General features: G+C 42.3%; 1 protein-coding gene across 2 annotated transcripts; it reads left to right on the forward strand.

Annotated features, from left to right (window-relative positions):
- The first annotated feature begins 1856 nt into the window (after positions 1-1856).
- On the forward strand, positions 1857-11702 carry LOC100828904 (ABC transporter G family member 25). 2 transcript variants are annotated; one of them, XM_010236466.3, is made up of 15 exons: positions 1857-2172; positions 2286-2362; positions 5035-5283; positions 5641-5704; positions 5804-5947; positions 6044-6078; positions 6449-6522; positions 6962-7686; positions 8133-8429; positions 8841-9284; positions 9363-9511; positions 10512-10801; positions 10891-11015; positions 11106-11258; positions 11351-11702. In XM_010236466.3, the coding sequence occupies exons 1-14, from the start codon at positions 1973-1975 to the stop codon at positions 11254-11256; spliced, it is 3024 nt and encodes a 1007-aa protein (XP_010234768.1). In that variant the 5' UTR covers positions 1857-1972; the 3' UTR covers positions 11257-11258; positions 11351-11702. The 2 variants fall into 2 exon arrangements, with proteins under 2 accessions (XP_010234768.1, XP_024318184.1); XM_024462416.1 differs by having other exon boundaries at positions 2071-2201.
- The last annotated feature ends 5272 nt before the right edge of the window (positions 11703-16974 follow it).

Consider the following 16974-nt stretch of genomic DNA (forward strand, 5'->3'; position numbering starts at 1 on the left):
CATCATATATTTCGAAAATCGTAGATGGCCATAATTTTTCGAGATACGCTTCCTAGTATTACCAAAGTAAGACTTGATCGCTTATTTACCACGCTAATTTAATAAGTAAAAAAAAACTAGCCATTCAAACACGGCAATGGTCTGCATGATGCTGTCCGTCATTGTGCACCGTCTTGGCGTTATCTGAGATGTTTATATCAGTAGTAGCTAGATAAATTAGTTTACTGTTGCTTTGGAAAAACTAGTACTACTGGTACTATTAGTAGTAGTACGGAATACAATTTATTTTCGAAGTTATACTAGGAGAGCAGTACAATATTGAAAGTGTCAACGGCTCTCTTCTTGCATCGGCAGGGCATGCCATGTGGTTGGTGAGAGCAGTTCGCAACCCTCGCAAGCTCACCCGGAATTTCTCACATAAGCTGCGGCATCAAGCAGTTGCCGCTATTTTTTAGCTGTGTCTCCACAAAGCAGCTGCCTGCCTCCCCGTCCTTGTCAACTCTGTGACTCTGTCTCTTCCAGCCCAGGGGATCTGTCCTAGTGATACCACGAGTAGTTAAATTATGAGCAAGCGGGTTGTTTATTTCGCTCGTGCTATTAAATTAGCGATCGTTGCTAGATTTTTTTTTTGTGGAGCACACTTGTCAACAGATAAAAGGTCCTGCGATGTCTTTTTACACAGCTCAAGCTATGGCGCCCCCTGTAGGGGACAAGATATGATCATATATGTATATGATCGAGCCTTCGGTTTGACCTTAGTTTTCCTTTTCTTTCACTTAATTAAATCACAAACCAGCAGTTTTATATTCTTCAAAATTATAATCTCCAATCATTAAAAAAACGGTTCTCACAAAAAAAACATTAAAAAAGGGAATTGCTAATGCAAGGTTGTACGTAACTAACTAGACACGTAGAGCTTCAAATATGGATCAAGTCCGGAGAAGATGATCAAGCAGAGCGGTACATGTCCTATTGTTGATTGAGAAATCGTTTCTCATGGACCGATCCATGGCCATAAAAAAAAGACGTTTAAACAATAATACCATTTTTCAGTTTTCAAAATGTAAGTTTAAGCACTAATCTGTACTGTAATTACAAAACCTAATAAAATTGCCACATTACGCATGGGAAGTTGTACGGTCTTTTTTGGGACAAATTTATTCAGTTTAGAGCAAGGGTAACAGTAATAGCCAGCCGTTCTGTTGGCTATAAGCTTTTTATAGCACATCTAATAGCTAGCACGTATAATAGTTATCTATAATATATTGTATTTTATTAAATTTGGACTCATATTTCACTCTCACGAATTGCCTAGGAGCTCATGCTGCTGTAGCTGGCTGTTAGTTTACAGTCCACTTCTACTTCTCACTCATCCAACTAAGCACAAATATAATATTTAAATTCCAATAACCAGGTCACAAAAGCTGAGTTTCAAACTAAATTCGGCCCAGAAGATATGGGCTGATTTCATCAGGAAGATAAGAGATAACTGGCGGCCTCGTGGAACGGACAGAGGGACGGGAGACGATGCTCCCCCGCACGCTGTGGTGATATAGGCTTTCTGCGTGCCATGCTTGTTTGTTCTTTTGACTTCCACGTTGTGATGGGCCTCCGAACTCCTAGTTGTTCATTCCCGTAGTTCACTTTTGTGCTGTTTCGTGTATTAGTACTAAAAATGGTTACACCACCTTCGGTTCCGACTTCCCAACACACACGGCCAGGTCAGGTCAAACGGCGGCGTACGTGGAATCGCTGACAGGAACTTGGCGCGTGCCTTCGCGGTTCGCGCCGAGACTCTGACCATGTCGCCCTGCCGGCAGCGGTCTTTCACGTAACCCTTTCCCGGCAGCAACTAAGCAAATTACACGTTCAGCTGCGTAGTGTTGTTTCTTCCTTTCTTTTCCCCCTTCGCCGACCCCGACCACTTCGCGCATGCCCGACTAGCTCCTCGACGCACGATCAATCCCATCCCATGCTCCCCGCCGTGCTGTCCCTCCTCGTGCTCCTGCTGCTCTCGGCCGGCGGGCGAGGCCAGCAGGGCGGTGGCGATGGCGCCGTCGCGCTGCCGCCGGCGACCGCCTCCCCGGAGGAGGTGTTCGCCAGGATCAACACAGTCAGCCGCGACCTCACCGACGAGGTGCAGAGCAAGTACGGCTTCTGCATGACCAACGTGTATGTAATCCCGCCCCCGCCCGATTCCGGTACTCTTTTCTCTGTTTTTTGGAATTATTAAAGCTTGTGTCGATCCTGGTGAGCGGAAATTGAGAAACGAGGAATTTTCGCAGGAGGCATGAGTTCAACCAGACGTTCAACTTCACCGCCGACCCGGCCTTCATCTCGGACTGCGATGAGCAGACCACAGGTAAAAAATACGATCTATAATTTGTGATGTACTACTCCGCTATCTTTTCTTGCGGTATTCTCTTTGTCAACCAAGTTGAATAATTCGGTCGGCTAGCTATGTTCGTCAGACAGTCAAGTCTCCTTTCTAGCTAGGACTAGGTCAACACTCAACAGCCACACATGGTTTTGGTCTTATGCACTATGCTCGTGAGGTCTAATTCTGCTCCTGCACGATCGGCTGCCGGAGACTGAGAAAAAAGGATTTCGCTGTAGCACGTGCAAAGGGTCTTATCCTTGGGATTTTATTGTGGTTTTAAACGTGACATTTAGCGTCTCGAGATGCTGTAGGCACGCTATTTCAAATAGCATTTTGCAAAGAAGAAAGAACCAAATATTGCCCAAAATTAAACGTTTTAGTATAATAATGTACTAGAAAATTCTTCAATAATTTACAAGACCAAAATCCATGACATAAACAAATACACGAGGCATAATTGAAGCACGGGAGGAGTCGTCGCTGGTCGTGAGCTGAAGGAAAGGCGACCTGTTGCGACCTGGAGGAAGGAGGCGTCGTCACCGCTACCGGTCACGAGCTGGAGGATCTGCCGCTCCCCTCTCATGGTGGAGCCGGTTATGTCTGAGAGAGTGAGACTGAGAGATTTTGATCCTAGTCTTTAGTCCGACGTGGTACTATTTGGATTTTGTACGCTAAATTATTTAGCGACGCTATAGCAAATAGCGTCTAATGCCATTTTGCATACTACTAGCGAGAGTAACGACATAGCGAGAAAAATTGTTTAAACGTAGCGCCGGGTCTTCAGATATACTATAGCGAGGAAATAGCGGGCTATTTTAAAACCATGGATTTTATACATTTCAAACAATTCCAGAGATTACAAAGAATGATTTCGTTGTAGGACGTGAAATTGACCACCACTGCCGCCGTTCCAAAATGTAGCGAGAACAACAGTTAATGTTGGTTGAACTTTACGAAATTTAACAGTTAACAAAAGGTATATTCTTTTATTCTCGAACCGAAACTGTATTGACTTTTCCCACTTCTCTTGGGATCTTATCCTTCAAATGCAATATAAACCCTAAGCCCTAATGGTGAAGCCAGGACACAAACACAACAGCAAGCGTGAAATATTTGATACCATCTCCATTTCTGTATACAAGACCTACGTACGCGTGTTCCTCGATTGCTGTGGTGTATCACAAAAGTTATACTTTTTCTGTCCAACAAAAAATGTCTCAAGTTTGTCAAAATTTAGATGTATCTATACATTACTTAGTGTATAGATGCATTCAAATTTAATCAAATTTAAGACATCCTTTGTTGAACGGAGAAAGTACTAAAAATAAAATATCTGAAGTTTCTAAAGATATAGAATAATTTTTAGGTATAGAACTCATGTTACCATTAATATTAGTTAATTCATCAACTATGACAAAGTTGGGTGGCACTGAACAAGCCAGGGCTCACGGCAGCTTGACTATGTGCGAGAGTGGATGAAATTATGCATCATATGATGTCATTTCTGCTATTTTCCCCCTTCTTCTCTTCTGAGTCTTAAATAAAAAAAATCCGATGGTTGAGCAATCGACGTATGCTAAGTTAAATCATCGGGCGAACATATAGCAAAATCGTATTCCTTGACCTCAAAAAAGAAAACCTCACGTACTGCACACCGGCTCCTGTCACGGTGTCACCCCAATGCCAGCGTCGACGCCAATCCAACGGCATCGATGCCCTGCAGAGGCTGGCGGGCACGGGGGTAGGATGGGGGCGCTCGGGTCCAGGCGGGCTGGCCCCTTCGCCAACCGCGCCATGGTCGTGATCAAGAGCAGCGCGAGCGGGGGCTCCTCGCAAGCCGCGGTAAACTCGCCAAGTCATTCCTAGATATGTGGTGGAAGCGATGGTACTTGGTAGTAGATCAATGCGGCTGTATAGGATTTAGGATTCACAGAAGGAGGAGTTCTGGGGGTCAATGCTTGAGTTGAGGGGGTTGTAGCTTGCGGGTTTTAGTCCGTCTAGAGGCGGAAGGCGGTGGTCAGAGACGGGAGAGGACGGCGCGGCGCCGACTGCAATTTTCGGATAAAAAGCAGTCACTGCTGTACAGGTGATCCCATAAATGTGAGCTGCCCTTTTTCTGGTTGGAACTTCTCCCGGAGTTGCAAATCCCATAGTCTGGCAGATAGATGTTGGGTTCAGCCAATAGGTTTCTCAAGATTGAGTGATGATGAAGTTAATTTTTTGTGAACAAATAGTGATTAAGTCATTAAATGGGCTATTACAATGGTTGACTGATCTTTCTCCAAAGAATTTGGAGTAGGGCACCCATGATACAGGAAGTTTTTATCAGCAGTTGGTAGATACCGCAGACAACTTCTTTCAATCCTACATGGAAATGAATCTGAGAATTTTGAGTTGGTTTATAGCTATATTGTAACTGCATTTTTTAGGTTGGACCACTGGATTTTTTTTTTCCTTCTGAACTAGTACTAACTATAACTACAGAAGTATGATATCCTCTTGTCTATTTATCTCATACCTGTTTCAATCAATCCTGACTCTTTCTGTAAGATACTGCAGCGTCTAGAGATAGAATTGAAATACATGCCTACATGTTTGTTTTATTGAAGCAATGTCCCATGAATATTTAACAAAAAAGTTTGTTGGATATGCAGGGCAAATGGTTAGAATGCTGTGCAACAAAAAGGAAACAGAGTTATACCTTAGCAGCCTAGGTAGCAAGCGCATTGCAAGGATTAGTAGGAACTGCAACCAGAACTCATGGCCATCTGGGTGCCAACCTGGCTGGGCTTGCTCGACACTGGATGACAATTCATTTGAAGGATCGATTCCGTCCAGAGCAGAGAATTGCAGACCATGCTGTCCAGGTTTCTTCTGCCCTCGTGGCCTGACCTGCATGTTGCGTAAGTGTGTCTTTCTGAACAATCCCACAGATTAAATTAATTTTGCATGAAACCAACATTATTAAATCCAGCAGCGCCCTATGCATTCAGTCATTGTAAAATGTTACTAGGAAAATTGTTGTGCCAAATGTGGCAAAGAGTCCTTCAAAATGTTTTCATGCACAGAAGTAGTATGTTTTACCATTACATGATAGGATTTATTGGGGTTTACGAGTATAGATAGAAAGGTTTTCTGAACTTGTTAACTTTTCTCAAGAGTACCTGTCCTTTTATAATTTCTTTTTCCTATTATTTATTCCTATTGCATTCACATATATTTCTTCTTACTTGCTCTAAATTAGTTCTTTTTTATTCCAGCTTGTCCCTTGGGTGCTTATTGTCCTATTGGGACATTGAACGAAACTACTAATCTTTGTGATCCGTAAGAACAACTTACACTGGCGATGCTTTATTTACAATGTAATACTCTTCATAAGAGTTCCATATCACATGACTGTTTCTTTGTTTCAAAAAATGTCAGGTATTCTTACCAAATAACTCCAGGAGTTAACCATACATGTGGCAGTGCAGATTCTTGGGCGGATGTGCTTACTACTAATGATGTCTTCTGCCCTCCAGGGCACCACTGCCCAACCACTACCCAGAAATTTAATTGTAGCAAGGGGTACTGCATTTGCATTTTCTTCATTGCATGCCACCATCTACATTCTTTTTAATGTGCTGTTGTCTTGATTATTCATAAAAAACGTTTTATTTTCAGATCCTATTGCCGGAAAGGTTCCACTGATGAAAATAGTATGCATCTCTTGTTCTCGGAACTACCTTCATTGGGAAGCATGAGTTAGAGTTACTACTATTACTTAACAAATAACCAGTGCTTTCTAGTTTAACTTTTATATGATCTCCAAGCTCCATACATGATTGTAACACTTGACTTTTCTTCTGAAGTCGAATAATTTCTTGAAATCCCTCACCAATCGTACCTCTTTGCTTATAGGCTAATCTTAGAGCATTTGATTGGGTCAAAGTTCTCTGTAGGGATTTATGTTACAATATTTTATAACAAGCTGCACAAGATCCAGTAAAAAAAAAAAAACAAGCTGCACAAGTTCACAATTGCTATTATCTATTCTTTGGATATCAACAATTTCATATCATTTTGCAGAGTGTATTTGGAGAAGCCGGTGCAAGGGTAATTCAACAAAAGAAGATATCGCTGTATTTGGTGGTACATTAATTGTAAGCAGTATATTTTGCCAACTTTCTAGACCAAAGCACTTATTTCAACTGGTTCACAGAACATATATAAAGTCCTAAAAAATTCTGTTGTACTGCAGAACAACTTCATTTTGTAGTGCTAACTCATACCTTTTGGTTTATCAATTTGTTGTCTGGTTAGATACTGAGATTTGCATGTAATACTAATGCATCACCAACATAAGTCTTGTTTCTTTTTGTGTAAATATGATCCATTACTTGATAGTACAGATTTCTGAAAAAATTATGTTTATCAAGTATCCTAGTTTCTCTCAGAAGTCATTTTTCATAGAAAACCACGCAAATTAAATGGGAGCATCTAAGTCATCAATACCTATTTACTTAGAACCAAACATCTTCTCCACACTGTTTAATATAGTTTTAGTAGAAGTTTTATTTACTTGTGATCTTGTTTTGGCAGGTTGTCTTAAGTGTTGCTTTAGTACTGGTGTACAACTGCTATGATCAATTCATTGCAATTCGAGCTAAAATGTCATTCAACTCTCGTAAAAAGGCTGCACAAATTGCACAAGAATCAGCAACAGCACGTCAAAGATGGAAATCTGCAAAAGAAGTTGTACTAAGGCATGAGCTGGGAATGTTTGAGCCTTATGATACACCTGGTCAATTAGCTACATCATCTGATGAGATACTGCATGCTACGGAAGGTAATGCTCAGAGATCAAAAAATCGCAAAAAGCTTAATGTCCGCACTGAAAGGTTCAGGCGTGCATATAGTCAGATTGATAAGGAACAAGCTCTCCAGCTAGATAAAGACAAATTAACACTCTCTGGAATAGTGTCTCTAGCTGCTGAAAATAGACCACAGAGGCCAATGTTTGAGGTGGCTTTCAAAGGTCTGACACTATCCATCAGAAAAAAGAAACTTCTGCAATCTGTTACAGGAAAACTTTCACCAGGTAGGTTAACAGCTATCATGGGTCCTTCTGGAGCAGGAAAGACTACGTTTCTGAATGCTGTACTAGGTAAGACATCAGGATATAAGAAGGATGGGTTAGTCCTTATAAATGGAAAATCTGGATCGATGCAGTCATATAAGAAGATAATTGGTTTTGTGCCCCAAGATGATATTGTCCATGGGAACCTGACGGTTGAGGAAAATCTGTGGTTTAGTGGATGCTGCAGGTATTAGATACCTCACAAGCATGCAGTTTGTTTGCATTCCTAATCATTCTTTTTTCCGTTCACTAAATCAACAATGTAGCATTGCACGTGTTGACACACAGAGATATACTGATGTGCAAAGTTCGTCAGTGTTATTCTTCATGTCTCCTCCACAATAATACTGTATACAATGTTCATTTTTTCAGATACAGTAGAATTTGATAATAAAGATGGAACACCAGCATCTATTTAACTTTCTCTTTTCCATATTTTCTTTCAAATACATAAATTAATCTTACCTCTTATATGGCAGAGCTAATATTAGTTTGTATGTTCTTTGGTGTGCTTGCCAAAACAAAAATGATATCACATAATTGGTTTAAGCAATTGTTTTGCTGATATTCTTGTTATATTTTCATAAACCAAATGGTTTCCTCCTTAACAGTCACTGTTGTTTTGCGAAACAGATTAAGCAAAGGCATGTCAAAAGCTGATAAGGTTCTAGTTCTTGAACGAGTTATAGGGTCACTAGGTCTCCAAGAAATCAGAAATTCTCTTGTTGGGACAGTGGAGAAGCGGGGTATTTCTGGTGGACAAAGGAAGCGCGTAAATGTTGGGATTGAAATGGTTATGGAACCATCTCTTCTGATATTAGACGAGCCAACAACAGGCTTAGACAGTGCCTCCTCTCAGCAACTTTTAAGAGCTCTTCGTCATGAAGCATCCCAAGGCGTTAACGTGTGTGCAGTGATTCACCAACCAAGGTTTCCCTGCAAATTTGGATCATGCTTTCATCTCCTTTTAGACAGTATCTTTCTTGTCTAATCTTTGGTTGATTTTTTGTCCGGGAAAACACAAGAAACTTTGTGTATTGATGCATTGGAATTGACTTAGCTCATATGCAAAAGTTTCTTGCAAAATTTGTAACAACCAATGATCAGTCCAATACAGCATTGCATTTCCAGGGTCACTTGTCAATTTGTTGCAATATTTGCTAAAAAGATTTTCATCGACATGCATAGTAATGCTCACTGCTCACTTTAATGTATGATGTTGTAAAGATTATTAGTCTAGCACTAATTTATCCTTGTGTACTAAAAATAATTTTATTTACACATTTTGTTTACTTTATTAAAATATGAACCTGGATCTCACATTTTTTAATTTTTACACAGCTATACATTGTTCGACATGTTTGATGACTTTGTTCTTTTGGCGAGAGGTGGCCTTATTGCTTACCATGGGCCTATACGTGAAGTTGAAAATTACTTCTCAGGCCTGGGGATTAAGGTTCCTGACCGTGAGAATCCTCCAGACTATTATATTGACATCTTAGAGGGAATAGTAAAGACAAAAATGAGGGGACATGTAACTCCTAAAGATCTGCCGCTTCTTTGGATTCTACATAATGGATATGAAGTTCCAGAAGATATGCGCAAGAATTTTGAAGAGATCAATATGATTCATGAGTTATATAATGTCGGATCCATTTCTAGAGAACTATCTTCTGTAGAACAGTCAGAGAGTACAGATTCTGTGCAACAAAATATGAGACAAGCAAACTTGCTGGATAGGAAAACACCCGGTGCACTTGCACAATACAAGTACTATTTAGGAAGGTAAGTCGATTTCCTTAATTTCTCTTATTTGCTTTAATGAATCAGTTTATAACTGCATTGCCAAAATTATGTTTTCAGGGTAGCTAAGCAACGTCTACGTGAAGCTACACAACAGGCTGTTGATTACATAATACTGTGTATTGCTGGCATATGCATTGGAACCATCACAAAAGTTAATGATGATACACTCGGTGTAGCTTCTTATGGGTATACCATAATTGCAGTTTGTAAGTCAGCATCCTATATTATTTTGCAATGTCCTAACTCCTAAACCAGAAAGAAGCACAAAAAAAGGCAGAAGATGAAATACTATGTTCCTGTAATGGACATTACTAGGTTGCTTCTTACTATTTTGTAAGTCAGCATCCTATACTATGTTCTGGGGGCATAATTCGACCCAGGCCACCAGCGGTGTTCAAGCCCCAAACCTTCCAGCAAGGCTGACTGTGCCGATGTCGGCTCTAACATGGCTGCACAATTGCAATGAACTTCTTTAGTATTGTGGGTCACTCATTCTTCGTTCCTCCCTGAATTACTCTATCTTGGTCATCATTCTTCGTTCCTCCTGAAGTACTCTATCTTGGAAGTTCAAAACCAAAGTGGAGTTCCTGTGAATTCAGGCGGTAGCCGGTGGGGATGCTGCCCTCGAGCCTCACCCACACACAGACATTGCTCAAATCCCTCCTGCACCACCGAACTCCCACAAATAATAGTTGAGCTGTCCAGGGAAATAGAGATTAGTAATTTGGGGACATAGGGCTCTTTGCAATTGTGCACAGTCCACATGGATGATTTGGGACCAGAAATGACCTAGTTGAACTAGATTAGAGAGCTACATGTACAATTTGAAGTTAGAGGATCTACTTAAGAACATGGGGCAGGCGTGAGGACCACGGGTGTACTTGACTCTAATTTGATCTTGTTTGTGTAGATGTTGCTTCTTTCTATGCCTATGTGGGCTGTGTGCTTCTCCATTTTTAAAACGTTCTGTTGTTAGGTCTTTTTAGCTATATCAAATTATCAAGTAACTACAGATACACTATACAGCCTTTCACATGTTCCATAAAAAGGAAAAAAGAATCATATTTTAACTTTTCCTTTTGTCATGGAAAAGTATGTACCGTAGAACAAAACTACACTGACACTGTTCCATATATGTCTTTTTAAGGAGACTGTTCTAAAAAAGTTACTATACCGTTCTTGCTGACTTTTGTTTGCTTTGTACAGCATTGTTGTGCCAGCTTGCAGCACTGAGATCATTCTCACCAGAAAGATTGCAATATTGGAGGGAGAGAGAATCTGGCATGAGCTCCGTCGCTTACTTCCTTGCAAGAGATACAATTGATCATTTCAACACAGTGGTCAAACCAATTGTCTTCCTCTCGACATTTTACTTCTTCAACAATCCACGGTCCACACTTCGAGACAATTATTTAGTCTTGTTTGCATTGGTTTACTGTGTAACTGGCATAGGTTATACTCTTGCAATTTGGTTTGAGCTAGGATTAGCTCAGTTGGTAAGTAGTACATCGCCAAAAAGTTTGTCATGATATAGGAACTCCAAATTAGAAAAAAGTGATTTGACTTAATGAACTTTTTCTTGCAGTGTTCTGCGTTACTACCTGTGGTACTGGTCCTGGTGGGTACTGACCCAAAATTTCCACAATTTATTAAAGAATTGTGCTATCCCAAGTGGACATTAGAAGCTTTCATTATTGCAGGAGCAAAAAAGTTAGTTTTTTCTATTTCCTTAATCAGGACCTGATGAAGATCAAACTTAACCCCTTTTGCGCTTTTCCTAACACACATTCTACCCTTCAGTTATTCTGGTGTATGGCTGATTACTCGATGTGGAGCACTGCTAAAAGGCAATTATGATATCAATTTCTTTGCTCTATGCATCGGCATCATGATGCTTAATGGTGTACTCTTCCGTTTTGTTGCTCTACTTAGTCTGTTGAAGCTAAAATAGATGTAAGTATACGTACCATCGTGTTTTCAGCCTTTTCCCTTCATTTTTCATTTTACTGACGAAGTTACATAATCTGGATATGTGGATTGTCAAGGTACTATCATCTTGTGGACTAAAGAACAAGGAGTTGTTCTCTTGAATTAAATACTCAAGAGTCCAGATTCATCAAATTGGGAAAGCTGTTGAATTTGTATAGCAGAAGTTATCTATCACATTGATAGGATATGTACAAATTTATCAATATTGGAAGGCTGCAAATTTGTACTCCCTCCGATCCAATAATAAGTAAGGACACTTATTATGTATCAAAGGGAATATAAAAGAAGGCTATCACATAGATAGGTCACATACAGATTTTTTTCCCCCCTTGACAGGGATATGTACAGATTTGGTATTACCATTCTTGCCAAAGTTTGCAATAAAGCATGCCTACTTGTACATGCAAATTGTGTTAAGACCAAAAACGAAAGAAAAAACTGCTTAGCAGATATACATATTAGCTGAGGTGTGATAGTGCCATTAGAAGATGACACAGTGAAGATAGGTGCAGTAGATATCTCTGTTGCTTGATATTGCTATTTTTTTCAAACCAGAATCCAAGGGACTCAATCCATTAATTAAAAAGAATAGCAATCCATTACTAAAAAAGAATAGAGTTACCCAGTTAATTAATGAAAAACCGGACAAAAACTGTAACAAATGTCCATAACATCATCATGGAACATGACCCTATTAGGACCACATTGCCCTAGGCCGGCATGAGTTTTTTTAGGGGTCTGGTTGAAATTAGGACTCGAAGCATTTAATATAAGTATGATAATGATAATAGTTAATGTATGTATATATGAAATTTTATCAAAAAATACTAACAGTGGACGAGGTGAACTGGATTAGGCAGAGGAGCAGATGTGCAGCGCAGGGCAGGGCCGGCAACGATCAAACCGATTTGATGATGTCACGATGAGGCGATCTAGGTACCTGGAGACACATAGGTGGTAGTTACGAAAGATATGAAAGATGAGGAGCTTGAAAAGTTTTCTTGGATCAGCCCATTAGTCTATACAAATATATTAAATTTGAGTTGGTGGTGATTATAGGGGCGTCGCGGTACGTCCTCGGCCTTCTCCTCGCGTCCTCTCGATCCGACCCCTCCCTGGAGTCTTTCCGATCCAACTCCTCTTCTCCTCGACCTCTTCCTCGCACCTCTCGATCCGCCTCCTCCCCGAAGTCCTGATCCAACTCCTCTCGAGTACCTGTGCCTTGATGTCGTGCCTGACGAGCACATGACTATCATCGGCGCCATGCAGCAGATCGACACTTGCTTCATCTTCGATCTCTTGAATTTTAGTCCAGAGGACTGTCACGCCTAGCAAAAATCTCAAGCTTCTTCTTGGATTGTGCGGTGCTGTGACATGTACTTTCAGGCATGTGGTTGCACTAATCCATCTCAAAAGAAGTGTGTTACGCATGAATGGAATTGACACAAATATAAGATCGACTCTTTATAGTGACATCATGGTCAGGTAGCCATAGCAACCGGGGAAAAGGGGAAACATTTGGGGAACAGAGCCTTCCAATACACAGGGTGTTTTGATTGTTTACATGTTTTAACCGAACCACACCCCTCCCGGTTTCGAAACACCACCAATTTCTTAGCGCCCGCAACACGTTCTACGAATTGCTTGTTCCATGAAAATCAGGTATAAGAGAGGTATTGTTGGCCTTCGTACCTTGTCGACAGAGGTGGCGCCACTCCAGCGAGAATACAAGAGGACGAGTGCATTCATATCATGAAGTAGAATTTCTAGTCAATATCTTTATTTATGCAGCGTTTTCATTTTCCGTAGCAACGCACGGGTGTCTTGCTAGTCTAATGTATAGTACTACCATACATATCTACCTAGGGGCCTAAAGCGGAGGCCGTAACCCGGGGCTATCTAGCCCCACCGTCCTGGCAACACCGTTGGTTTTCTTTCTCTCTCCCTCTTAGTTAATCTACTGTGTTTAAACTAGACAACCTGACAACCTTTTGCTCTTTTCTCTTTCTTGCTTTTTGTCAGGCACCCACTCTTTTTGCAAGCATATGAACTGTACCTTATCAGTTTAAGTACATCATGGTACATGACATGTACCTTATCAGGTTTTTGCTTGTTGTGACGGTGAAACGACACATAAATAGTTAAAACCGACACGAAAATGTTGATTTTCCGTGTCAGGTTCTGGTGCCCGACACGAAAATAAATAATTTCATGTCGCCCGTAGCAATTATTATTTTTGTGACGGCACTTCTGGTGTCCGACACGGAAAGTAATATTTTCGTGTCGGTAGAACTGTGCCCATCACAAATATGATTTTTGTGACGGTACTTCTGGTGCCCGACATCACAAGAAAAATTACTAAACTGCATATTTAGGTACTATTTTTTTTGGAAAGTGTGTCATGATAGGTCCTAAGCTCGTCCAAGAATGTTTGACCAGCCTACGTGACGCGCTGACCGAATACACGTAATCTAAAGGACTGCTGGACATGACTGAAACTATAAAATTAGATTAATGCAACCTTGGTCCTAATATTATTGACAAGGTGTCAAGTTAGTTCTAAAATTACTAAAACTGCATATTTAAGTCCTTTTTGGTAAGTGGGTCACGACAGGTCCTAACCTCGTTCTCGTGACACCTACGACCAACCCGCGGCCCCCCACGGTCTCTAAGCAATGTTGCCTTGACCGTCTTTTTCCACCGAAGCTAGAGCCACAAGCCAGTCCTGTGCTAGTGTCCTGTATTGTCGGGAACGTGTACGACATTTGCATCGTTGCGTGCGGTCCCGGGCACACTGCACCGTCGCTGTACACCACCTCGGCCAACGGCCTCACCGAGTCGTGACTCCTTGCTTACTAGTTTCGCCTCGTCGCTGTACACCTTTGACCATCCTCGTGTTGTGTAGCGTTCCACCGCCTAGCATCGCCCTCCATTGCTACACGAGCTCATTGCCAGCCCTCCTCCGGTTCGCCGCCAAGCACCCCCAACAACTCAGTAGCTGCCCCTAAAACTCAGCAAGCCACCCCAATTCTCTACTCTCCCTAGCCGCAACTCCAGCGACTAGCCGGCAAGAACCGCAGCGATGGGTGAGACAACACACTATTTCATAGCATCAATAATGCCAACAGGCCCCTTAGCCGAGGTGTATTCGGTCACGTATGACGGCCAAATGCTCCTAAACGAGCTTAGAACCTCTCGTAACCCACTTAACAAAAAATTAGGACCTAAAGTAATATTAGGACCGCAGATGCATTTTTCCTCAAGTCAGTTATGTCCAGCGGGCTCTTTGGCTGACGTGTACTCGGTCAACGCGCCACGTAGGCCGGTCAAACGCTCCTGGACGAGCGTAGGACCTGTCATGACACACTTTGCTACCGCAGAGATTAAGAAAAAGGTGGACAGGTGGTTGGTGGATACAATGGGCGTAGATAGCGGGGGTGCCTGAAGCTTTGGCCCTAGGGCCCCCTCTGATATCGGGGGACTGGTACGGCTGCACCGCTAGCATCCCACCAGGGTCGAGCCTGCACTGTCTGACTTGGCCGCCCACACATGCTACTGAGCTGGCAACTCCGATTTTCCCTACAAATGCTCAAGAACAGGAACCTTTCTTTGGTAGTCACGCAAGCTCGCACCGACCCAGGTATTTTGAGGGCAACAAGTTAAGGTAAAAGGGCATCTGGGATGTTCACCGGAGGTGGTCGTTGCCCTCAAACGACTCAGACCATGCCGGTTCACTGTCAGCCGGTTATCGTACGCTGGATGCACGAATCCACAGTGATGCTGGTGTCGTGGTCCAACAATGCCAGACATGGACGCGATGCAGAACAGATCGAAGCGCACGCTTGTGTTTAGAAAGCCTGAAGCTTGCAGCAGAATGGATTTGGCGAAAGGAAATTCTTAGTCCGAGTTGGCAACATGAATTCTGCCAACCGAGCATTTGATTGAGTTTTTTTAGAACAACGATCTGGCTTTATTTATTCGACGAACAAAATACAACCGATCGAAAACCTAAAACGATAACAAAGATTTCGGATAAACTGAAAATTACATAAAAAATCTTTGACGCCAACTTCTCTAGCCGCGCCAATTGCATCATGATATTTCTCCAAATCCGTGGTGACGAAACAATAGAAGACCACACCTGCATAAGCTGGACTAACCTTATGGGTTTTACTGAAACGCATGAGCCGCCCACCCAATGGGTGAGAATGTAAGATCGTTGAACGCGTGGTGGCCGGGGATACACCCCTCACAAGACAGGTTGTCGAACCATTGAATCATCGTCGAACCGATGAGGAAAATGGCCAAAATCATGAAATTAGGAGCCGACAGATTCACAAACTCCATGAAGTAGAGCATGATAGCCACGCCAGACCGGAGATGGAGCCGGGAGATCATTAATCCACGCGTTGTCTCCTCCACCGTCAAAAAAGGTACTAAAACGATGCAGATGTTGATCCGTAGTTCCCATCACTCATGATGGCCAATCTTCATCAGATTGATCTCGTGAAACCCTAGCCGCGAGGGGAAATCTCGTTTCCATCTTTGTTGTCAGTTCCACTTGCCTCCGATTTGATTTGATTGCTCGTACATGAAGTGTGTCATCGGTTCTAGATTTGAAATGGATGTCACATTTCCATGGATTATTTCAGGATTTAACCGGTACTATTCTTTTAGTGGTAGGTGACGTACCTGTCAACAACGAGACGTTTGCGGTGACTTTGTCAATCTCTCAAGATCTGTCGGCCCAGTCTTTTGGAGGTGATCAAAGGGGTAGGGCGTGCGTGTGTGCCAGGGACGGGGCCAGGAATTTGACACGAGCGGGGCGAATTGTGATTAGGGGGGGCGAAATTAGAGTCTTCAGCTATTTTAAAGTGATTTTTAATGAGCTGATTAGTAAGTACTCCCTCTGATCCTAAATTCTTAACTCAAATTTGCCCAAATATGGATCTATTCTTAAAAAACGTCTAGATACATGTAATATTTCGACAACAATTTAGGACCGGAGGGAGTATTAAAATTTATTAGGGGGGCTCCGCCCCCCGGCGCTCCCCTTGGATCCGTCCCTGGTGTTGCGTTCATAGGATTGAGTGTACACGAGTGTTGTGAGCCTATGGAGTTTTAAAAAAACAAAGAGTAAATTTCACAGAACCACAGGTTTTGAGGCAGGCTTCTCAACGAGCCCCCAGTTTTGCTAATTTGTCCGCAAAACCACACGTTTTGTGTCAGTTGTCTCACATCACCCAAAACAACAGCTTAAACGCATTTGACGGTGTTTCTTACATGTGGGTCCCGTATGTCATGTGTCACGTCTTTTCCATTGAGCCCCTCACCTTTTTCTTTTTTTCCTCATGTCCTCTTCTTCTTCATCTACGAAGCCCCGGCCAACCTGCCTCGATCCGGCCGACCACCGCGCTTTGAATTGTCCCAATTTATTTAAATTAATATTCCTTTTGATTACTCCAGCAAGCAGGCAATTAAACGATGCTAGTACTCCTCTCAATGGGGACGAATCGGACGCGGTTCCAATTCCCCAATCAGCGACGGCGACGATATCCAATATTCATCCGGGACGACGGGGCGGGTGAAGGCGGCGGCGCTGCCGCACAGGAGCTTCTTCACCATGGCGGCCGGGTTCCACGCCCACGCGCACAGGAGCAACAACAACAAGAACAAGATC

This window comes from Brachypodium distachyon, chromosome 3, assembly GCF_000005505.3.
Source record: "Brachypodium distachyon strain Bd21 chromosome 3, Brachypodium_distachyon_v3.0, whole genome shotgun sequence".
Taxonomy (NCBI): domain Eukaryota; kingdom Viridiplantae; phylum Streptophyta; class Magnoliopsida; order Poales; family Poaceae; genus Brachypodium; species Brachypodium distachyon.

Coding starts and splice junctions, on each gene's coding strand:
- LOC100828904 (XM_010236466.3), top strand. CDS start 1,973: ATGCTCCCCGCCGTGCTGTCCCTCCTCGTGCTCCTGCTGCTCTCGGCC. Junction 5,705..5,803: donor ACTACTAATCTTTGTGATCC/GTAAGAACAACT, acceptor AAAAAATGTCAG/GTATTCTTACCAAATAACTC. Junction 6,523..6,961: donor TATTTGGTGGTACATTAATT/GTAAGCAGTATA, acceptor TTGTTTTGGCAG/GTTGTCTTAAGTGTTGCTTT.